The sequence below is a fragment of the Pipistrellus hanaki genome, assembly GCF_964339955.1.
Source record: "Pipistrellus hanaki genome assembly, chromosome: 12".
In the NCBI taxonomy this organism is placed as follows: Eukaryota; Metazoa; Chordata; class Mammalia; order Chiroptera; family Vespertilionidae; genus Pipistrellus; species Pipistrellus hanaki.
Window position 1 is genome coordinate 39,704,891 of NC_140514.1, and position 23,591 is coordinate 39,728,481.

At 51.5% G+C, this 23,591-nt stretch overlaps 1 protein-coding gene across 4 annotated transcripts in view; it reads right to left on the reverse strand.

The window, feature by feature from the left end:
* Positions 1-23,591, reverse strand: part of SFXN5 (sideroflexin 5) — a 106,868-nt gene that overhangs the window by 83,044 nt on the left and 233 nt on the right. For 3 of the 4 annotated variants that reach the window (XM_084901309.1, XM_084901306.1, XM_084901307.1), the window contains exons 2-3: positions 17,199-17,267; positions 5,092-5,169 (exon numbers count right to left, since the gene is read on the reverse strand). In XM_084901309.1, the coding sequence (XP_084757435.1) occupies positions 5,092-5,169; positions 17,199-17,267 (147 nt within the window). Of the gene's footprint in view, positions 1-5,091; positions 5,219-17,198; positions 17,268-23,591 lie in introns of all 4 variants that reach the window. The other variant, XM_084901308.1, reaches the window with a different exon arrangement.

Sequence of the window (23,591 nt, forward strand, 5' to 3'; positions counted from 1 at the left end):
TAACTTACCGTGCGGGCCAACCTCATTATTCCTTACCATTAATGCTGTTGCCATGGTTACTCCCAGGTACTATGCCCCTATGCGAGGCGATGTGGGGTGAAGCTACCCCCAGGTCTGCAGACACACTAGAGAAGGAACCTTCCTCTGGTTCTGCAGCCTAGCACCCAGCAGCCGTGAGTTCCCCACACAGGCAGTGGCCGCGGTCAAACCTGGATTTAAATTTCAGATTCCCCACGTGCTGGCCATGCAATCCCGGGCAACTTAATCTTTTTGAGCCTCCATTTCCTTCTTTGTAATGTGGGGCTACGAATACTTACTTTCAAGGATATTGCAAAGATTAAGGAAAATCCATGTGTTCAACGAATACTTCTTGAGCAGCTATTCTGTGGTGGGCACTGATCTAGGTAATTAAAAACACGTCGGTGGACTAAAAAAGTCTCCGCTTCCGTAGAACTTAATGCTAATGACAATAGTCAATAAGTAATAAAAATAATAAATAGGTGAATACTATGATAGCTGAGAAGACTGGGTGTTTTAGGACACATGAGAAGGTAGAACAGGGTGTGCCCTGGCAGTGCAGGTAGATTTTTTATTTTTTAATTATTGTAATGGCGTCTACACAAAAAGAGAAGGTGAAGGATAGGGAACGTGAAGGGGACTCGGGAACGTAATGGCATGGCCAGGGCCACGGCTTCTTGCCTGGGGCAGAGGGGTGAACAGAAGGCCAGGCTGGAGCTGAGGAGGAAGAGGGAAGAGGGAAGAGGGACACACCGGGGCTCCATTCCCTCCATCCCCCTGAAGTGCCTCTGGCACCTGGATCCCCCTTCCACCCTGACCCCCTAGGATTCCACCTCTTGTCCTGCTCCTGGCCCTCGTGACTCCTTGAAAAGATTATTTTTCCCTGACAGAACCTTAAACTGGATGGTGTTGAGGCCCTGACAATAGTAAGGTGGTGAGGGAAGTTTTCATTGAGGTGCCGAGGCTAAGAAGCCCTGGAGCAGAGGAACAAACGATGCATGTTTTCATAAACTGCTCTCACCGCTGTTTGGGGACCAGACAGAGGGGCCCGGGTAGAGAGGAAGACCACCCAGGAGGCTACAGCAGTGACCCAGCCTGTTACAGAAAACCACAGAACAAAGCAATACTTAGAGAAGTGGAGCTACATTTATTATGCGCTGGTCCAGAGGAAAATGTATCTCAAATTCTGGGCCCCAACGTACGGGGAATTCTCCCTATTTATATGATCCTACCCTCTGTGTCTCCCAAATATGGAGTGTTTCCGGCCCCCTTTTGCAAGTTCTTAAAGAGCCAGTGTGTACTGGGGCCTTGAGACCTCAACCAGAGGCCTGGCCTGGCGCCAGCACTGATGCCCTTGTCTGGGGAAGGTTAAATCCACAGAAGCCGAATAGCAGAGTTAAAATTTCAAATAGCAGTTTTCATACAAGATGGATGCTTCAAGTCCAGAGAGGCAGTGACAGCCTCTAGGACAGCACCCAGCACATGACACAAAGGCTCCAACTAGTACTGACCACTTGCCTGTTCTGTGCCGACTGCAAGGGCCAACCCCGGCCAACCCCCGGGGGCAGGTGCTGATCAGCATCCCAGAAGCCTGAGGCTAGGGGCCAGGGTCAGGGGGTGGAGGTCAGCCAAGTCTTCCCTTTGGCCAGCTCCTGACAAGCTTACTGACACCCAGAGAAGATGTGGGACACGAGCACTTTCCCTCAGTATTTTCTCTGCTATTTTCAGCAAAGCCCACACACAGCTGACCCCATTTCCTCTCTGCCAGAGGAGGCTCGCAGCATCTCGTAGGTCCCAGCTGTCCTTTGCCTGGGTCGGTTACAGGCAGAAGTCCATCATCCTGCATGGGGCCTCTGAGCGGGTGACAGGTTTTACTGGGAGTAGAGCGAGCACTTAAAGGTGGGCTGGTTCCCAGCCCCTGAGGAACATGGGACGAGAGCACCACGCAGAAGCCTGCCACGGCTCCAGAGACCTGCTCTCCCCACTCCAGGCCACTCCAGCAGCTTCCACCCTGGTTTCCTGTCCCCTTCGCAAGGCACCCACCCAAATGCTCCCGCCACCACGCGCTGTCATGCTGTTCCCTTGCTCAACAGCTTCCGGCAGCTTCCTCTGGCCCCACACAACACACTCAGCATCACTCTGCCTGGAAGTTACAGGACAGACTTTCACAACCTGCCCTGTAACTTCCCAACTTCTCTCCAACTACCTCTGTAATCTCATCCTTTCTCCCTATTCTCCCCTCTTTGATCTCTCTCCTTCTCTCTCTCTTTCTCTCCTCTACTCCTCAGATTTGTCTGACTTACTGGGGATATCCTCCCACTTTCTCTTTCTATCCTACATTCCATCTACCCTCAGGCCCACTGTACTCCTCCTCCACAAAGCCTTTCCGATCACCTACCACAGCATCAGCTCCACGCGGCCCAGCCACCCACTTGTGTGGTGGCCTCACCTGTGCTGGGACCATGGCATGTGTGAGTTTCCCCCTCGGTGCCCAGCTACCTCAGGACCTTTTGCACATCAGACAATCAGCAGATGCCCAGACCACACAAGTCTAACTGGGCTGCCAGACCTTCACAAGCTCCTCTGACACAACCCACTTCACTCCTCTGCCCGCAACCCCCTCCACTCCTCCGCCCACAACCCCCTCCACTCCTCCCCCCACCCCCCCCCGCAACCCCCTCCACTCCTCTGCTCACAACCAGAAATTATGCAGGCCAGAAGGGAGTGGCAAGAAATATTTAAGTGATGAATAGCAAGAACCTACAACCAAGATTACTCTACCCAGCAAAGCTATCATTCAGAATTAAAGGGCAGATAAAGAGCTTCACAGATAAGAAAAAGCTAAAGGAGTTCATCACCACCAAACCAGTATTATATGAAATGCTGAAAGGTATTCTTTCAGAAGAGGAAGAAGAAAAAGATAAAGATAAAAATTATGAACAACAAATACATATCTATCAACAAGTGAATCTAAAAATCAAGTGAATAAAAAAATCTGATGAACAGAATAAACTAGTGAATATAGAATTAAGGGCATAGAAAGGGAGTGGACTGACAATTCTCAGGGGGAAAGGGGTGTGGGGGTGTGGGAAGAGACTGGACAAACATTGTACACCTATGGATGAGTACAGTGGGGGGTGGGTAAGGGCAGAGGGTGGGGTGGGAACCAGGTGGAGGGGAGCTATGGGGAGAAAAAAGAGGGACAATTGTAACAATCTGAGCAATAAAGATTTATTTTAAAAAATAAGATGTGAAATATTTGCTGACAGGAGTTTCGGAATGAGAAGAAATTATTAAATAAACAGGCTGAGAAAATTTGCCAGAACCGAAAGAGAGGAGTATTCAGACTGAAAGGAGTCACCAGGAATCCTGAATCATGAATTTTAAAAAGAGGCATTGTGGAATTTCAGAAATAAATTGTATAGATAAAGAGAAGTCCCTAAACCTTCCAAGGGGTGAAAAGAGGTCACTTGCAAAGAAATGGGAATAAAACAGCATGAATTTGTCAACCGCTATCCTGGAAGCTGGAAGACAACTAACTGATGTCTTCAAAATTCTGAAGGAGAATGATTGTCATGCTAGAATGTTCTCCTCAGCCAAACTGTCAATTAAGGCAGAGTGCAGAGTCACAATTTTTCAGATATAAAAGTACTCAAAATTTTCTTCCCATGTCCTCCCTCTCTCCCCCAGGAAGCTACTGGAAGAGGTATTCCACCAAAACAGAAGTGTACAAACACGAAAAGGAAGGCCCGGAGCTGGAGGCAGGTGGGCCCCGGAAGGACATGTTCTTGGGAAAATAAAACTGAAGGGCTGGAGTCTTCAGGATTGAAAGGAGGCACTGAACGTACCTCTAGAGGGTGTAGTGAGAATGAGAGATGGGACAAAGAAAACTATGCTAATAAGGAAAAAAGAGGCAAACATTAACTGCAGATAAAACATAAAGTTTAAAAACAGAAAACATAGTCACGATACAACCAACTTGACTCTACAGTAAATGTTATTTATAAAATTATAATGTGAATACTGAATATCCGTAGACCCCCCTCCCCAAAACCATGATAACTATATTGGGACTGTGAGGAGAGTTGGGGAGAGAAGCATGTTTCTGGGGGTGGATATAAGAGAGCTGGATTCTCAGCTACCATAATAGATAACACACACAAAATGAGTTGAGAAATAGCAGTATAGATAAACACGTTAGTGTGAAATACAGATTTCTATCTGAAGAGACAGCTATAAGTATTTGCTTCTGGGGAACAGGGATGGGAACTGAAGAGGGAGGATGGCAGCATTCTGTTTTTCCTTACAAATGTTTTAGTACTATTGACTTTTTGAACTATGCACACACCTTACCTTTAAAAATGTGAAATTAATTTTTTAAGTTTTTGAGATAAAGTTTATGAATTAAAAAAAAAATACTTTGGTACATTAACCATCAGTCTCTGTATCATTAAAGTTGCTTTATCCTATACCCCCAAACCAAACACAACCATCAATATTTCAATTAGCTCTAGTTCAAGTTCCTACATACTCTTTGAAAAAATTAGGGGGTCAGTGGTGGAAAAGGGGGGACATCTGTAATACTTTCAACAATAAAGATAAATTAAAGTTTAAAAAATTACAGTGTCCTAGCTTAATCCCCACCATCTGCCCCCCCCCCTTCCCACCCTCAACTTGAACTTTTGGGGAGTAGCATACTGGTAATTATTAATCAATTCTTGGGGGGAAAGAGTTCTGATTTGTAGCATTTGCCAATTTCTGTGGTGTAAATATTCCCGTAGTGGCTGATTTCAAGCTATCACTATGCCGTCACTGAATGTGGACGTGGGAAGAGGGACACACATAGGCTCCAGCAAACTACTGCCTTTGGGCCTCTCTAGCCTCACCAGCCGCCATGCTTCCCACCGGACTCAGGGTGCCAGGGAGACCTGAGTAAATCCTCCCAAAGCCAGAGACCCACAGGGGAAGCAGTCGCAGTAGGAGTGGGTGCTGAAGGGAAAAGGAGTGGTCTGGCTGCAGGGAAAAGGTGAGGAATTGGTAGCTTCCTTCCTTCCCCATCGCCAGCAGAGTTACCTGCTCATTGGTGACCCCCGGGCGCAGGGTCCCGTGCTTATAGTCCTCCAGCAGCTGCACGGCCTCTCGGAGACGTCTCTGCAGGGAAGAGAAGGGGACATTGAGGGGCACAGACCCAGGGCTCCATTAACCCTTTCCCATTCCGGAAGGCATCTGTGTTGATCAAGTATTGACAATAGCACAGTGTGCCAGCCCTGCCCTCCAGTTCATCGGACACACGCTGCACAACAAAGAAGGATGCAACTACACGTCCTTTCGTAGGGAATTGGCCAAGTGGCTGTGCGATAAGAATGCCACGAAACATTATTCGGCGGCTGAAAAAGTGAAGTAGATCTACATGCGATGCTATGGCCATAACTCCCAAGATATTTCCTGAGTGAGAAAGCGAATTGCAGAGCCATATGATACCGTGCATTGTACCAAACAAAACACACACACACACACACACACACACACACACACCAGTGTTTTCTATGGGAATATGTATGTGTGTAAATAAATCCAAAAAAAAAAAAGCTTCGGGAGGAGACCACCCCAAACTGGTGACAAGGGTTATGTTGGGGTCGGAGAAAAGGGCCCGATTTGGCCAGGAGTATCATAAGGAACTTTAATCTTAATTGCAATCCTGAAAGTTTTTATAGAGAAAACATATTTATGTAATACTGCTATAATTTCTTTTCAAGATTTTAAAAACACTAGCAGAGATTTACATACTAACGTGCATATGGCTACAGTAACTGATGGGGAAAGAGAGAAAATAAAAGAAGATAAAAATTGTATGATTTTTAAAAATTTAAAAGCTAAAGAGACAGTGACTGTGATCGATGGCCACCTCTGTCCACCAAGACATTTGTATACTAGTAAGTATGATCATAGCAACACTACTGAAATAGTCTCAAACTACAAACAATTCAAATGCCAATAATAGACTGAATAAATTGTCATCTATGTACACAATGAAATATTATACAATTTTAAAAAGCAAATTACAAATACATGTTACAACGTAGATGAATCTGACAAACATAATGTAGCCAAATGTGTTTTCCAAAAATGGCCACCCCAATTAATCCCATTCCCCATGCTCTTCTAGAACCTTCTCACATCCTCTATGCCCCCAAACCTTGATCCAGGGAAGATTGTCATGGCTACCTCAACAAACAGAGTTTGAGGTTAGGTCATAAAAATGCCTTGCACCTCCACCTTGTTTTCTTTCGATGGTTGCTCTCTGGGAACTCAGCTGCCATATTGTAAGGAAGCCCAAGCACCCCATATAGACAACCACATGTAGAGCGACTGAGGGCCCGGCCCACAGCTCCAGCTGAACCACCCGCGGATGCCCAGCACCAGCTTGCTCACCGTGCAAGTGAGCCACCTTGGAAAGAACCTTCCATCCCCCTGCTCAGAGCAAAAACAAACCACCCCCCTCTTAGCCCAGCCCAATCTGAGGACCCGTGAGCTAAATGATTGACTGTTGTTGTTTTAAGCCACTATATTTTGGGGTGATGTCTTACATAGTAATAGACAGCTAATATGCATGATAAGCAAATAAGTTAGATGTAAAAGAATATAGTATACAAAGTTTAAAAAAAAAAAAAAAAAAAACAGGCAAAACTCACCTATGGTGATAGAGGTCATTAGAGTGCCACCTTTAGGGGCACTGACTGGGAAAGGATATGAGGGAGGCCCTCCAGGGTAATGGAAATGGAAATGTCTGATCCAAGTGGTGGTTACACGGGCATGAACATATGTCAAAATCCAAAAAGCAATACACTTAGGATATGTGCATTTTACTGTATGTATGTTGTATTTTTAAAAAATTAGTAATAAACAGACAACAGTGATAGAAGGTAGCTTATGTCAAAAACTGGTGAGGGACCCAGCCATCAGGGATGCCCAGTTTGGGAAAAAAAAAAAAAAAAAAAAAATCAAGTGAAGCCACCATTCCCCTCCTTAAAAAAAAAAAAAAAAAAAAAAAAAAATATATATATATATATATATATATATATATATATATATATATATATATATATGAAATTGGTTTCAGAGAGGAAGAGAGAGGGAGAGAGGCATCAGTGATGAGAGAGAATCATTGATCTGCTGCCCCCGCCTCCTGCACACCCCCTACTGGAGATGGAGCCCACAACCCAGGCATGTGCCCTGACTAGGAATGGAACCGCGATCTTCTGGTTCATAGGTCAACGTTCAACCGCTGAGCCACACTGGCAGTGTACCATTCCCCTTTGACAGAGGAGGGACGAGGCTGGCAGGAAACAGGAGTAGACAAGACCTCAACGTAAGCCCATTCATTGGTCGAGAGGAGGCGGCAGCGGGAGAGGGGGGTGTGGGAAGAGACTGAACATAAACTGTGCACCTATGGATGAGGACAATGGGGGTGGGGAAAGGGCAGAGGGTGGGGTGGGAACCTTGTGGGGGGGAGCAAAGGAGGGGGGGGAGTGAGGAACATTTGTAGTAATATGAACAATAAAGATTTATTTAAAAATAAAAATAAATAAATAAATAAAATAAAGGAGGCGGCAGCACCAGGAAGGGCACCGGTGGAGCAGACAGCGGGTCTGCTGAGCCAGCTGACAGGGAGCCTCACAGGGTGAAAAACGAACAGCAGCCTCCTGTCCTGTAACAACGGGGATAACTGCCCGTCCGGACGCCCCGGCCCAGCAGGCCTGTGTGAGAGGCACCCAAGGCCCGTGCCAGTCTCACAGGGGCCAGGAAAACTTGCTTGGGGGCAGCCTGACTGCTGGGCAGTACTGTCCCTGCCCTTTCAAATAGATGCGTATCAATTTGAACATCCAGAGAGCTTTCCCAGAATCTGTGCTTCCAAACTGGAGACAGCTTTGTGTTTTCAGGGTTCCCCCTTTCAATTAATTCCCGCTGGGTAGAGGAAATGCCAGCAGAGAAAAGAAAAGAAAAAAGAAAAAAGAAAAAACAAAACAGAAAAGCACAAAAATCATTTTAAATCACCTGTAAACATACCACTGAGATCACTGCTGCAAAAGTAGGCCGATACTCCTTCCAGTCTCATACATTTGCTTTTCACGTGGACCGTTGTTTTAAGTTACTTACAGTCATGCAGATAGACAGTGGGCAGCTTGGTCAGACCCTTTCTCTGTCCCCCCACCACCACCCTCAAAGCCTCCTGGTGCTGCTGCAGCCCCCACCCCTGGCCCGCTTCCTCCCTGGGCCGAGCTCCTGCCCGCGGACAATGAGTGCTCCACTTTCCGCCGCTGAATGGTGAATGGCCGTGTTCTCATAATTCCCCCACCCCAGGGATTCTCCTGAGTTCCTCTAACAACCTGGCCAGCTTCCACCCCATTGGACACGGTCATCAAAGGGAGGCCCCCAGCCACAAGAGTGGGTTCCCAAGAGCGCTCCGATCTTGGTGTGGGTGGAGGGGGAACTAAACCCAAAGTTCCTGAAGACAAAGCTGGGAATCCAGGACTCAGGAAGCTAGAACCTGCTCTTCTGCTTCAGAGCCTTCCTACCCCTCCGCCAGGCCCCGGTCAGAGGCCCCGGGCTGCTCTCTGGGACAGACAGGGGCCGAGGCTACTTACCTTAGGCCCCTGAGGGCTGGCTGCTCTGGGGCTCGTCTCCCCACAGAGAAGGGGGCCATTTTCAGGAGAGAGCCAACCCCCCTCTCACCCTATGCATTGCGGGGCTTGGCGGAAAGCATGCGAGGGGCGGGGGAAGATGGAGGCCAGGGGGAGGGTGAACTTTGCAAGAAGTTCGCTCAACCAGGAACAGGCAGCCGGGCCCTGAATGCAGACGGGCGAGGAGCCCGGCCGGCTGGAGGTAAGACTGGGAGCCCAGGACGCCCAGGCTGCTGCCTCCCAGACTCCACCGCAGCCTGCCTGCCTCTGGCTCACCTGCCAACAAGTGTCCCCGGAGGGTGACTCCGGAGCATGGTCTCCAGAAGGTTCCGCGGAAACGCTGGCACCTGGGAGGTGTGTTCCGGGGGCAGGGGATTTGGCCAGAGGAGAATCCTGGCCCCAGATCCCCAGGGGAAGAGGAAGCAGAGGGACAGGCAGGGAGTGTTAGGGTGGTGGACACAGAGGGGGAGACGGGGCCAGACAGGAATGGGGACAGAGGGACACAGGAAGGGAAACTGGGCGTCATCAGAAGGAAAACCAATCTGTTTAGGGGTGCAGAGAGGGTAGCCTAGCACTCCCCACCCCAAACTAAGTGCAGCCTGAGTATAATCCCTGCTTGGTTAAGGGAGGATGGCAAACTGATATACATACTTAACGCAGGAAAATATCTAACATGTTCAATATCTGATGGGAGTGGCGGCATCTGGCCAGGATGGGAGGAAAGCCCAGAAGTATTTCACCCTCCCTTTGGTGCAGGGACCTCCATTCTCCAGCTGGTACCTCTACGTTACCACCTCCTGAGTTTGCCCACACTGTTCACGTCACCAAGGCACCCTTCCTCCCCAAGTCCATCGCCAACCCCATCCACCCTCCCCCACCACCACCAGGCTCACTTTCCAGGAATCTCCCGGAAGGGCCCCCTCCTGTGAACAGGCAGAGAGCGCGGGGCTTGCACCTCTCTGAGCTTCCTGCCCACTTCCTGCGCCAGGTGCAGGGAGCGGGGAGCCAGGTGCAGGGAGCGGGGAGCGGGGCCTGGTTTAGGTTTCTCTGCAGAACCACGGGACGTGCCCACCCCAGCCCGTCACCACCCCGGGGCCACATATAATGTGTGTTTAACAAAAATGCACGACTGAGGCTTCTAGAGGGAGAGGCAAAGGGCATGGTCAGGGTGAGGAATCCGGTTCTACAGCATCAGACCCATGTCGATGGACGGTGATGCAGGTTTTACACATTCCCCGGATTCCGAGACTGTGCCCTGTTCACAAAGGACACAGATAAAAACACGCCCTGTGTGTGTGTGTGTGTGTGTGTCATGGCACCATGTGGCCACCCCCTTTCTGAGGAACTGGGGCCACAGAGCGAAGGGCATGTCCTTGCTCAGGGTCACAGAGTGTGGGTGGCGCTGGAGACCCATCGCGCCCCGGTTCTGAGCTATCTCCCCGGGATGTCGGCAGGGAAGAGCCCCCTGCTCTCACCGCGGTAACTGAGGGCGGGGCGGTCTCCAAAGGAAACCACAGCAAAGCTGCATCCTGCCCCCAACCCAAAGCGGATACCCCAGACGAGAAAAGGAAGGTCCTTTTTCACGAAGGTGACCAGACGTCCCGCTTTCGGGGGACAGTCCCGATTTTTAACATTTTGTCCCGCCTCCCGCGGCGTTTTAAAAAAGTCACGGTTCTTTCCAAAAATTGGGATTTTTTTAAAACGCCGCGGAGCGCAGGACAAACGGTTAAAAATCAAGACTGTCCCGCCAAAAGCGGGACGTCTGGTCACCTTATTTTTCACTTTCATTCCCAGCTAAGCCCAGCTTGGCAGAGAAAGTGGAGAGCGGGTTTAGAGAAAGGGTACCACTGCAACACGGGCCTTTCAGGCAAAGCTCTGAGGACCCCAAGCTTGCGGAACTGAAAAAATGGGAAAGAAGGAGCAGTGTCAAGCGTCAGGGAGAATGAACAGACAGCGTGGTGGGGTGTGCCTGAGGGAACGAGCGGGGATTGCTGGCAGGGGGTGGGGAGCAGCAGGGGGTGTCATATGGTGTTAACTGCTCAGCATGGAGCTAGCTGATGGTTCTCACCTGGGCCATCTTGCACCTGCCAGTGCAGGGCGGTGCATCCTTACCTTTTCTGCAACCCTGGCTGGATCCATGCCTACTGTGACCCCAGGAGGTGGGACTCGTGGGCCAAAGCTAGTGATTTCTGTGCATGCAGAGAACCAAGCCCTCCTCTCGGCTCCCCTGGGCTTTCCCAAGCCCCCTTCTTGCCCCTCCCAGCAGCCCAGGACTCGCAGGGCTGTCTGGTGTGGCTCCCACCAGCCACGAGCCGCCCTCTGGGAGGCAGGCCCAGTGGGGAGGAAACCAGGGACACGTGGGGAGAGGTTCTGCTTTCCGGGCGGCTGTCCGCTGTGTGAGGTAAACCAACATAATCCGCCAGGTACTGCCACCCTTTAGAAAATTAACCTGTCCAGCTATCCCACGAACTATAAAACAATTGTGGCCTCCAGCCTGAATATCCTTCTCTTGGGAATTTGTTCTAAAAAATAAATTTAGCACAGGTGAAAGTGGCATGCCTGTGACTTTTTTTTTTTTTTTGGGGGGGGGGGGGGTAAGTGATCACAAAAGACAGAAACAACCTATCTGTTATACCTATAAGTCTAATGATAATGGTGATCTATACTGTAAGACTAAACTTCTTTTAAAAAAAAAAAACTATAAAGACTTGGAAATGAATGAAAAAAGCAAACAAAAAGTCTATGTCCAATGTAATAAGTATGCCAAAAATGTATGCTGATGGGCAAGCTGTGTATAAATAGGAGATTTTAACTTGATGTGTATAAAGGTACTAACATTTGGGAATATTTTTAAATAAAAAATAACTCCATTAAAGCTGGCCAGTGTGGCTCAGTTGGTTGGGTGTCATCCCATGACCAAATGGTTGCCAGTTCAATTCCTGGTCAGGGCATGTGCCCAGGGTTGCAAGATGTGGGCTCAATCCTCTGTAGGGGGCATGCAGGAGGCAGCTGATCAATGTTCCTCTCTCACATCAATGTTTCTCTCACTCCCTCTCCCTTCCTCTCTCTCTAAAAATCAATAATACATATATATTAAAATTCCACTGAAGATTTTTTAAATTATAATAATGCATTTAAATGGACATCCTCACTCGCTGCTAGTGAGAGTATAAACTGATGTAACCTTTGCATAGGTTGGTCCAATTTACAGGGCAATTGGCAACATATTAAAACGCCTGAAAATGCTTTTCATGCAGAAATTCCACTTCTAGGAATTTATCCAAAGGAAATAAAGAGGAAAATGAGGAGATTTATGATCAAGGATATTTATTGAAATATAATGGAAGAAAAAAAAAACCTTGAAACTACTCAAATGGAAACTACTCAAATGAAGAAAACAACTAAACATAGAATAACTACATGGGAAATTACATGCAATTGTTAAGCACATTTTGAAACAACATTTAATGACAAGGAAAATGCTCATGATATGTTACATGGAGAAAGAATATATATTATGTATACATTTATGTTACGTATACAAATATATACGATTATTTACGTATCTATATAGAGCTACATTTATACATTTTATGTAAACATCTTCATTTTGAACATAAACATACATCAAAATGCTACATTATTATTTTCTGGCAGGTAGGATAATAAGCAGTTTTTATTTTTTTTCTTTAGACTTTCATATATTTCCCTATATGTAGGGATTAATACCAGAATCACATCACATCAGGAGTCATGTAATGTCAGGGGTTTTTTCAGTGTTAGTGATGCTAAGTATGGTCATCTGGTTAAAGGGGAATCCTCCCACCACTGGAAAGGTACCTTTCCCCCTTTGTAATTGCTAAATAATCCTTAGGGGGATACTGCTAAAGAGCACACAGATATCCTGTTCCCAACCATCTCTTGCTCTACAGAAATAGCATCCATTAATGATTACACAAAGGTTATTTCCTTACTTATTAGCTGACACCCTTCTGCAAAGAAGAGCTTCCCTTTCCCACTTGTTTAACATTACTACGGACGCTTGGGTTTATTATTATTATTATTACTCGACGTATTACAATCCATTGCTCTTATTCTACTTAATGTTGGGAATTGTCCCAAAGGTGGCCAGTGGGTCTCCATCATTCTCTGTGCACTTTCTTACTTTATGTAACCATTCTCCTTGCCCCGCATGTGGATCTGGCCATCTCTACAGGAAGCCCTGGCTCCTCCGATGGATGGTGAGTGGCACATTGTTACTAAGTATCATTGCTTCTAGGCCCTTTCAGTGAACAGAGCCAGGAAATTGGGAAGTGTGTGTGTGTGTATAAATCATGAGTTCATACTGGTACCTCCAATTCTAATTCAAACATCACATAATTCTTTGTCTTTTCCCTACTTGGTATTTGTATCCCCCTACTCCCAGGTGATGACGGTTTCCAACCCCAGCATGATTACTGACTTGTTCTAGCCTACACTACAGCCCCAAGTTCCAGATCACTAACCAATCCAGAGCTGGTATTGAAATGGTGCTATTAACACTATTTCAGATAGTTTTCTGTGCTCTTCAAGATGATAATCTATCAACCATTCATTCCCTCAAATAGTTATTGAGTTCAGAATAGCAAATCCCTTTTACCTTCAGCCCATGATTAAAAGTAGCCGGGATGTCAGCGGGGCACCACTGCCCTCAGAGGCAGGGGTGGGATTCCATGACTTCCCTGGAGGCCAAAGCTGGGGCTTCTGCCGGCTCCTGGCCGTTCCTTCCTCAGGCATGACCCCCCACACTGCACCCTGACGGAGACCACACCCCTCAATATCCCTCAAATAATCCACTTTTGCAGACATTTCATGAACCAGGCAAACTTTGCTGAGAGTTTTCCAGGAATGATGAAAGAGACAATACTGGGTCAGTCAACGACTATCAAAGCACAGTAGGCACGACCCACCTCAAAAGACCCCCAGGGCCCTGGCCAGGTGTGGCTCATTGATTGGGCATCCTTAGAGGTCACTGGTTCAATTCCAGGTTAGGGCACATGCCCGGATTGTGGCTCCCCCAGTAGGGGGCGTGCAGGAGGCAGCCATCAACGTTAATACGCTCACATTGATTTTTTCATTTCTCCCTTCCTCTATCTCTAAAAAATCAATAAACTATTAAACACACTAAAAGAGAGCCCCCAGGCCCTGGCCTGTCAGCTCACCAGGTTACTTGCTCTCCTTCCCACTTTTTCCCTTTCCTTCCTCCTCTCTCCTCTCTTCTCCAGGATCAAAGCACAGTCCCTCCCCCTCCAGCAAGCAGACCAGCCTCCTCCTCTGAAGCCTGGCTCAACACCCCGATGATGAAACAAAGACAGCCTTCTTCCTGAGAGAAATTACCATGAATACAACGTCCTGCGCCTCATTGCACACCAGAGGGCCGGGATCTTTGGAAAGCTCGGTCAGTTCAAACATGGCAAACTAGCTGCAAACTCTCTCAGGACAAGTCTGTCTGTTCCGTCGGCCACTGCCCCCACCGGTACCGGGTCACAGATGGCTCACACTGCCCAGGATCTGGCCACCTTGGGAAACTCTGGTTTCCAGGGCCACCTCCTCCTGTCCTCCACGACCCTCCCACCCTCACAGGCAAACTGGGCCGCCCCGCGCTCTCCTTCCCAGGACACCAGCCAGGGCCCTGGGAGAGAAGCAGTGTTCTGGTCAGTGAGCCCAGCAGAAGGGGGGGGGGAGGGGGGGCCTGTCCCCCTGGCAGTGCCACAGTTCATGGGGGAGGGGCTCAGGGAAGAGCCTTGGCCTCTCAGGGCCTCTGATTTCTCACTGTGGCCTTGCCAAGCCGCCTGCCTAGACAAGAACCAGCCGAGGGCCTGAAGACCCCACTCACGGCTCTTCAGAGCTTTTAAGGCCTAGAAGATCTCCTGTGGGCAGACACTTCCCAAAAGGCCAGCAGGCAGCGCTAGAAACAGTCCCCAACTGCTGGGGATGGGGGAGGGGGGAAGGAGTCAGGGGGGTGGAGGAGGGGGCAGTGCTAGGGGAGGAAAGTGAAGAAGATCGTTCTGGGAAGTCCATCATGATCTTTGATGAAGGGAGGGGAACATGTGGAATCTGGAAAATATGCTAAAACTACATTGCAGTGGTTTTATTTTCTAGCTGGTAAGTAATTGCTTTGACAGTTGGTTCGATCAATAATAAAGCATGAGGTTTTTATGTTTAGTCATGGGATTTAGACCCAAATGGGTTAGTGAAGTACAGAAGATTGCAGCCTCTCGGAGTGTTAGAGCTGAGGTGGAGGATGTGGCGCAGGCACAGAGCGGTGAGTGGAGTGGCCTGGGGCCGAGGAGAGGCGGACGGAGGTGGGTGAGCCTCGGCATAGGCAGCAGGTCACGCTGTCGCCGCCCACCCGCCCCCAGAGCCCCAGCCGGCTCCGGCTCACAGTGGCCTGGGGAGCACTGAATGCCTCCCGACCTTCTGGGTGCCCCTCGGTCGCCTCTCAGCACCCCTCAAAGGCCTCCGTTAGCACCTCTATCGTTTGAGCGAAGCACTGGCCTCTGCTGACTCCTCCATCCACAGGGAGCATTTAGGTTGGGATTTATGTGGCCACTGTATCTAGTTTTGCACCGTCCTGGAACTTCCTAGAGAGACACATACTCTAGGCTAGGCCAGGAGTTTCTCTGGTTTGAGGCTCCTCCCAGTTTCTGAGTGACGGCAGAGACAACTCCTCAGGAGAGTCCCGACAGAGCCGAGCAGCACAGCAGCCTTGTCCTTGGGAGGCAGGAGGCCCGCAGGGCAGGCGGGGCCAGCAAGGAAGTGCCTGAGCCCTCCATCCCGCTGAGGCGTGCGGAGACCGCCCGGTCAGCGCCCACGTCTCACAGCCCTGGGTGGCGCCCATGCACAGTGCGGGCTGCTCTGGGCCCCGGGGCCTGGCAGGCCTTGTGCTCCTCTCCGCCCTGGCTCTTCCCTCCCTGAGCTGCCCCGCTCCGGGCTCACGCCAGGCCGTGCTCACAGGGATGGGCGGGGAATGCTGTCCGAGCAGGAAGCCCACGAAGGGGCTCAGGGGCTCAGGGGCTTGCTCAGGGTGCGGCCCGCCCGGTCACCTTGGGAAAGCTCCCTAAGGAGCGGGGATGCAAACTGACGAAGACTGAGGGCTCCGAGGAGAGCATACCTGCGTGCATCCCATGAGACTTCCCCTGTCCGTTTCCTCATCCGCTCGATGGAGCTGAAACAGGTCTACCTCCCGGGCTGCTGCGAGTTAATCTGATGATCTGACCCAAGGACAATGCGTACAACCTGCCGTGCTCACAGGAAGTGCTTAGCAAATCTTTGCTATTTTGCGTGTGCACGCATTCCCACACGCATCTGTAAATACATGTACAAGGGCTACAGAGACACACTTCCTGGGGCAGCTGAAGTAAGCGGAATCTGTTTAAATTTGACAAGAGCAGGTGCTGGTGGGGCTGGCGAGCAACGGGAACATTGTGGATGGGAATGTAAAGCGTGCAGCCAATCCGAGCAGTCCGGCCGCCTCCTATGAGGTGAGACACACACTTACCACGCTCACATTGTGAGCCCGCGATCCCGTGCCTAGTTCCTTACTCACAGAAGTGAAAGCACACATCCACACAAAGAAGGCTCACAGCGGTTTTATTTATAATAGCCCAGGTGGTCAGCAACAAGTGGACGGACAGACACATGCCGGGACGTCTGCCCGGTGGAATACGACCCGGCAATGAGAAGGGATGCAGGACTGACACACGCGACGTCACAAATGAAACTCAAAAGCAGGATGTGAAGGAAAGGAATGGAACCTAGGAAAGGCGCCTACTGTTGTGTTCCATTTACATGATATTCTGGAAACAGCCAGGCAGCAGGGACAGAAAACAGGTACGGGGTTGCCAGGGGCTGGATAGGGAAGACGGACTACTACCCTCTTTCCCCGAAAATAAGACAGTGTCTTATATTAATTCTTTCTCCCAAAGTTGCACCAGGTCTTATTTTCAGGGGATGTCTTATCGTTCCATGCGCTAGGTCTTATTTTTGGAGATGTCTTATTTTCGGGGAAACACGGTAACGGGAAGGAGGGGGCGTTTTCGGGTCACAGAAATGCCCTACATTGTTACCGTGGGGCTGGATTCATGAGTGAATGTTGGTCAAAACTCACAGCATGGCTCACACGTAAAAGGTAAATTATACCTTAATCGCCTGGAGAGGAGGGAACGGAATAGGAAGGGTGTATGAAGGATACTTCTTTGTTCTACTTAAACATTTGTGCTGTTTGAACTTTTATAATGAGCGTGTGATTCGTGCAGTTGGGAATAAGTTTATTAAAGTGTGAAGTGATGGTGAGGACGATGGTGAGGATGGTGATCTACCTGCCTGGCAGGGTCATGGTGAGATCCGAACGAGATGAGACAATGTGTAGGGAGGGCGCACACACAGATGCCTCGGATCTTCTAGAGGACAAGGCGAAGGGGCCGAGGGGCCTCCGCAGGAGCGACAGCCATGACTTACCTCAGTGACAAAGAGCGTGCGAGGGTCGATGATATCCAAGAAGTGCCTGAAGCGGCCATAGAAGGATGTCTGGAGAAGGGGGTGGGAGAGGAGAGGAGATCAGCTGCTGTAGACCAGTGTTTCCTAAACTTTTGACATAGGTGTACCCCTTCTATAATTTTCGTAACGCTGAGTACCCCTCGTACTCATGAGAACGTAGAATTAGGCGCAGCTAAGCACGGTGCAGTGCATATCCCCACCAAACTCTTCCCGGACCCCTGGGGGTACGCGTACCACACTTTGGGAAACACTGCTATAGACCATCCTCCAGCCACTGGGGACCCGCCCCACACACCTCACCCCCCCTGTTGGGGCCCACAGTCATGGGAGATGCATACCAATGAGGCCTCCCTGCTCAGTGACCTGAGAGCCGTTTGCCCAGGCTGAGGGCTTTCGAACATCAATTCAGAAAGACCATTAAGGCTCAGTGACTGTCCCAACTTCTCTTTGAGGTGCCTCCCATTTTTCTTCCTTTTCCCTCAGGGCCCTGAGATCCACTCCAAGCCTTTCCGCAGCTCCCACTCCCCACCACTGAGCACAGGGCCTGGTCCCCGCCCTCTCCCAGCCTTCCCTGACCACCACAGCCGCCCAGCCTTGCAAGGGCCTCTCCAGTGAGGGAAGGTCCCTCTCCAAGGTCAAGTTCCCCAGAGGCAGAGCTCCAGCACCTCAGCCCCCTGCGTGCACCCCCAGGCCCTCCTTCACCCACGGCTCTGGAGCTGCTGTGAGGCCCAGGGCAAGGGGCCGACCCCCTCCAGCCTGGCCCTGGGGCAGGGTCCGTGGAAAAGAAGGGCTTTGTGCAAAGCAGGCCACAGGCATTAGAGCCCAGTGAAAGGAAACCAGGCAACCCAGGGACAGAGCCAGCTGGGCAAAGCCAAGCAAGGCAGGGGACAGGGTGCCAAGCTAGGGGACAAAGGGAGAAGCTGCAAACGCCAGGGGTTCATGCCTCGTTACACTCCCAAGCTCTGTCCCAGATGCTCCCAGGAGCCCCACAGCCCTCCGGGCACCGTCCTCTGCTCCGCGCAGCGAGGGAGCACACGCCTCCACACGCCTCCCCGTGCTCACTAGGAAACCAGGCCCTGCAGCCAACGTCTGCTCCTTCCCCTTCCCTGGCAGACCCTGCAACAGGCCCCGGGTCACCTCCAAGTCCCCTGCACACACCAGGCCCCCCGCGGCCTCCCGCTCTGCTCACCACCCCGCCCTGGAGCAGCCTCCACCTCCTGCCTTTCACAGATGAAGCTTCGCTGCCATTCCTCTGACTCCCACAGTCAAAGGGCCTGAACCGCCGAGCTCACGCTGTTGTCCGGGCAACAGGACCTCCGATAACGGAGTCTAAGGAAACAGGCCGACATCCGGAGGTTCGGCCGGAGGTCCACCGTATGCTGAGGACTTTCTCTGTCAAGGCGGACAGGGACGGAACACTATGCCGCCGTTTGAAAGAGATTGTTTATGGCACAGGAAAATGCGTATGACGGTGTGAAATATAAAGAGGATGATTCCAATTAACAGTCAGGGAAATAAGTCCGGCCAGAGGATGGTAAGTGACTAGTAAAGAGGCAGAATGACATACAGATTCTGTTTATCACTAAAATGCATCAGGGTCCCTCAGGGAAGTAGCCAGTTCCAGGGCCGGGGCAGGGAAGGTACCAAACATTTGGTTGGGCCAGAAAGTAATAAATGATGGGGGCATGCTAAAAGGACCAAGGAAGGGGAGATGGACACTGTGTGCCTCCGGATGTGATACCCTGAGAAGTTCACACTGTCGCTCACACAGGATTCTGGAAGGCCTGAATCTGATCGTGAAGAAGCATCAAACAAACCCAAACTGGGGAACATTAAGCAAAATAACTGGCCTTCTTCATCAAATATGACAATGCCATAAAGACAAATGACTGCGCTGGGACTGAGGGACAGCCCACAGGACAGGAAACTAAAGCGACAAGTAAATGTATCACGTGATTCTTGACTGAACCTTGGACAGGAATGGGGTGGGAATGATACTTTCAAGGGCACTACTGAGACCACTGACCAAAAAATGTAGGCCATAGATTAATGAAAGCATTTTATCCATATTAATTTACTTAATGTAGTAACTATACTGTGGTTCTTACTACAGACTGAATGTTTGAGCCCTCCCCCCAATATTCATAAATTAAATCCTAATGTTCAAGATGACGGTATGAGAGGTGGGGCCTTGGGGAGGCGGTTAGGTCTGGGGGCACAGCCCTCAGGAGTGGGATCAGTGCCCTTACAAGAGACCCCAGAGATCTTGGAGAAGGTGATTTCTCAGTGAGTGTGGAAGAGGAGGTGGTTGGGACACTTTTTAGGGTCCTTGTGAGAAACCCTGTTTCTTTGTAGCTGTTCTAATGCCTGTCCTCCCAGCCTGATGAATGGCAGAGAAGGTTCCTATGTTCTCAGTCTAATTAATTTTTATTTTCTCAGTAGTTTAAAATGTATGGCTTCCCCCTCCAGAATTCAGCCCCCCCCACCCCCCGCCCTCTTTCCTTAGTCAGTGGATGGATGTTTTTCCTTCCCCTTTTCTTCACCTGAAGAATGAGTCAGCTAAGTGATTCCTTGCAGTTCCTTGCACCAGAAAGGTGAGTCAGCTAATTCTCAGCAGGGCCCGGGGCCTGCAGTACAGGCCTTCCCACCCCCACAGCCGCTGGGGGAGAGCGGGCCTAGGGAGCAGCAGCTGAGGGCCATGGTCTGAGGAGGAACCGCCAGCCCTCCAAATCTCTGTGCTTAGGAATAAAATACTGTAGCTCAAAGGCAGAAAAACCAGGCCAGCTCACCAATCCTGGGCCAAGCTGCAACACCCAAGAATTCAAATTCTGTGGCCGAGGCGGGGGGGAGGCAGAATGGGGGGGAGGGCTCCAGGCATCAGGTGAGCCACGTGCAGCAGGGCTGGAGAGCCACTGGACTAGAAGGTATTGACCCTTCCCACAGCACAACCAGCCCAGGGCCAGCCCCAGGACACAGCTGCTAAGTCTGCAGGACAGAAGTTGTTACAACACATAACTACCTACAAGCCATGTCACTGCAGAACTTATTCAGGCAAACTGCATGAGAAACTTCCCCACGGACCAGACCTCAGCCCACACAAACCTCCCCTCCCCGGAGGGCAGAGGGCGTTTTCCTGCCCAGCAAGCTCCCCCTACCCCAGGGGAGCCCCGGGCAGCCCGTGTGCTCTGCCACCGTAGGCCTCAGCGGATCTCAGAGCCCAGCACACCCCTAACCCCGTTATCTTAGCGGACACTGGTAAGCGAGACTTCTGAAGGACAAGAAGTTTTTTTTTAAAAAAGCCAACAAACAAAAACCCCACGTACTTCCGGAGAGACTGAAATACAAATGGGGAAGAGCATGTTCCTGTCCAGGGGCCCCAACTTGACGTGCAGAAAAGAGCAGGTTTGGGAGAGGAAATGAGCAGAAAGGAGGAGGGAAGGGGCACAGTCGGCCGCAGAGCTTCTCAGGTGTTGTCTTGTCATCTTCCCCTCTGGGCGGCCCCCTCCCATTAGGCAATAGGGGGCGGAGGTTAAAAGCATGACCTCCAAGATTACAAGGAACAACAGGGACCAGAGCACGGTCAGTAAACACCACAGAGATGCCTCCAGCCACATTCAGAGTGTGGGAAAGTCTACAGGACAAACCAGTCAGTTTCTCAACAGATAAGCAAGGGAAACAAGGAGGGGCGGAGAAATAATAGGTTAGAAGGCACATAGCAGTCAAATATAATGTGCCGGCCTTCTGGGGTCCAAACAAACTTGATTATCTAAAATATGATGTGACCATCAGAGAAATGTGCACAGTGCGATGGACTGATACCGTGTGCTGAAAGCAGCCCGTGTGGTGAGAAGACGTGTTTGAAGGGGTGGGTGGGGCTCAGTGTGAGGAAGATGAGCTGAGCAGCTGTGGGCCATGCCGGTCTTTGGGGCCCCTTCAAAAGTGAGGTCCTCATTTCAGAAGCAGAGGCAGCCACTGGCGGGTGTTCGAGCTTTGGGGGGATTGCGGGTGGGGGGTGGGGAGTCAGGGAGCCCTTGATCAGATCTGCACTGGGACGCTGCCATGAGGACTGAAAGTGGAAGCAGCGAGACCCATTAGCAGGCTCAGGAGGGGGGTGCTGGGGCCTGGCCCAGGGTTCCAGCAGCGGAGACCCGTGGATTGGAGAGCTGTTTAAAAATATATTTTATTGATTTTTTACAGAGAGGAAGGGAGAGAGATATAGAAACATCGATGAGAGAGAGTCATCGATCAGCTGCCTCTTGCACGTCCCCTACTGGCATTGAGAGCTGTTTAAGAGAGGAGAACACTGACCTCGGCTGCATTTAGAAAGTGAGGGAGTGGAGGGGAAGAACTAGTACACAGTGACCCCAGGTTTCGTAGGAGTCAGTCGGGTGGTGGGCTGAGCTGCCTGCACAGCTGGGAGCAGCGTGGCAGGGAACGTCTGCGGGGGAAGCCGGGAAGCCGAGCTCTCTCCCATGCAGGGATCACATGCGCTGTGCCGGAGGCAGGTTCCTGTGCTGGAGGAGGAGCCCTCCCTTCCAGAGCAAACACTGTGACTGCCTTGCAGAGGCTTGCCAGGGAGATACTGGCAATGGCTGCCAGGACAGAGGAGATTCAAGCGTGCACGGATGGCTCCAGCAGGGATCACTGCAAAGGGCTCAGTCCTCGGACAGTCTTGACAAGTGTCTGTTGTGTGACTGAATGTCCCAGAACAAGTCCCGGAGAAAAACCATCGCACAGATCTTTATCCCGCACATCACTGTGTGTCTGGCCCCACCTCAGGGTTAGGATGGAGTCAACGGAAGGGCAAAGGTCAGCCCTTTCACTCAAAAAGTGCACACAGGAGTTAAGGAGACCAAGTAATCAGAGCATCAGGCAGGCTGACTTATAAGGATCCCGCTTGGGGTGGCCAAGGAGGTGGCAGAAAGGAGTGGTACCCTGGGGGAGGAGGGGGGAGGCGGGAGGGGGAGGGGGGAAAGTAGGCGGGTAATGTCACAGGAGGCGGGCCTGGCTAAGCCCTGACCAATGCCTAGGGCCGGGAAAGGGGGAGAGCCAATGAGGGATCACTCACATTCAGGCAGGGGCACCCTACTCTGACAGTCTCCCCGGAGTGGCACCCTGCACTGGCAGGAACACAGTCCCGCCTCAGACACCTACACGCTGTGCTGATTTCTTTTTTAAGGCAATTAAAGCCCTGTGGTTTTTTTTAAACAGTGGGGACATTTTCTCAGAAAGCTGACGGACACAGCTCCCTAGTTACCCGCGAGGCTCAATGCACCACCTTTCAAGACCCAGTTTCTCCTACCACCACCACCACCACCAAAATAAATAACATAACAGACCTTTGCACATTTCCTTTCTTCCTGCAAGCTTCTTTCTGTCCGCCTCCGCTGCCCCCACCCCACCCTAGGCTCTCACTTCAGCCAAGTCTTTTGCCCTTTTCCTAACAAAGTTCATCTCCTCTGCGTTGCAGGCAGCCGGGGGCCCCCCACGCGTAGGCGGGGGCTCCCCGTACGCGGCGGCCCGCGGCGTGGGGATGGCCTTTCCCAGCCGCTAGCCCCGGCCTCGTCTAGGCTGCGGGTTCGATCCGTCTCCGTGGCCGAGGACGAGTTAGCGACGCCCCACCGGGGGTCCGAGCAGGACGGACAGAGCCACGCGCTCGGCAGCGGCGCTGGGCTCAGGTGCCCAGACCCTTCGCCGAGGGGGCAGCGAAGGAGGCCGGTGCCTGTTGCCGGGACTGGACCCTCTGCCCCCGGAGATAACACAGCGTCTCCCCCGCACCCAGCTCTCCCCGCCGGCCCTCGCTCCACCCGCCGCAGGGCACCGGCAGGCCAACCGCCACGGCAGCGAATGGCCGGCCGGAGGGGACCCCTGGGCTCGTGGCCCCGGCCCGTCGCGCACGGCGGACCCGATTGGGGTGCAGGGCTGGGAGCGTGACCCGGGCGCTGCCACTGCCGGGGGCGCCTCCAGACGCTCGGAAAGGCGGTCAGTCCCCACCCGGGGGAACGGGCAGAGGGTATCTCGGCCAAGGCAACTTCTCCTCCAGGCCGGACTCGAACTTTCCGCCCAGAGTGGGCAGCTGCCTAGCGCAAGGCGACCCTGCAGCAGCAGCAGCAGCCGCTGGCCCCGATGCCCACATTCCCGGCCGCAGCGGCCAATCACAGAGCGTCTCCGCGGGGGCAGGGAAGGCGGGCGCGAGCAGCCGCAGAGCGACGGCGACGGTGGCCAATGGGGAGCCGAGGTGGGGGTCCTCGCTCGCCCCGCTGACCAATAGGAAAGGAGTGGCTTTGGCCGAGGTCCCCGGCCAGTCGCTGCAGGCTCCGGGGTAGCCGCGGGTCCGAGACCCTGGGGCTAAAG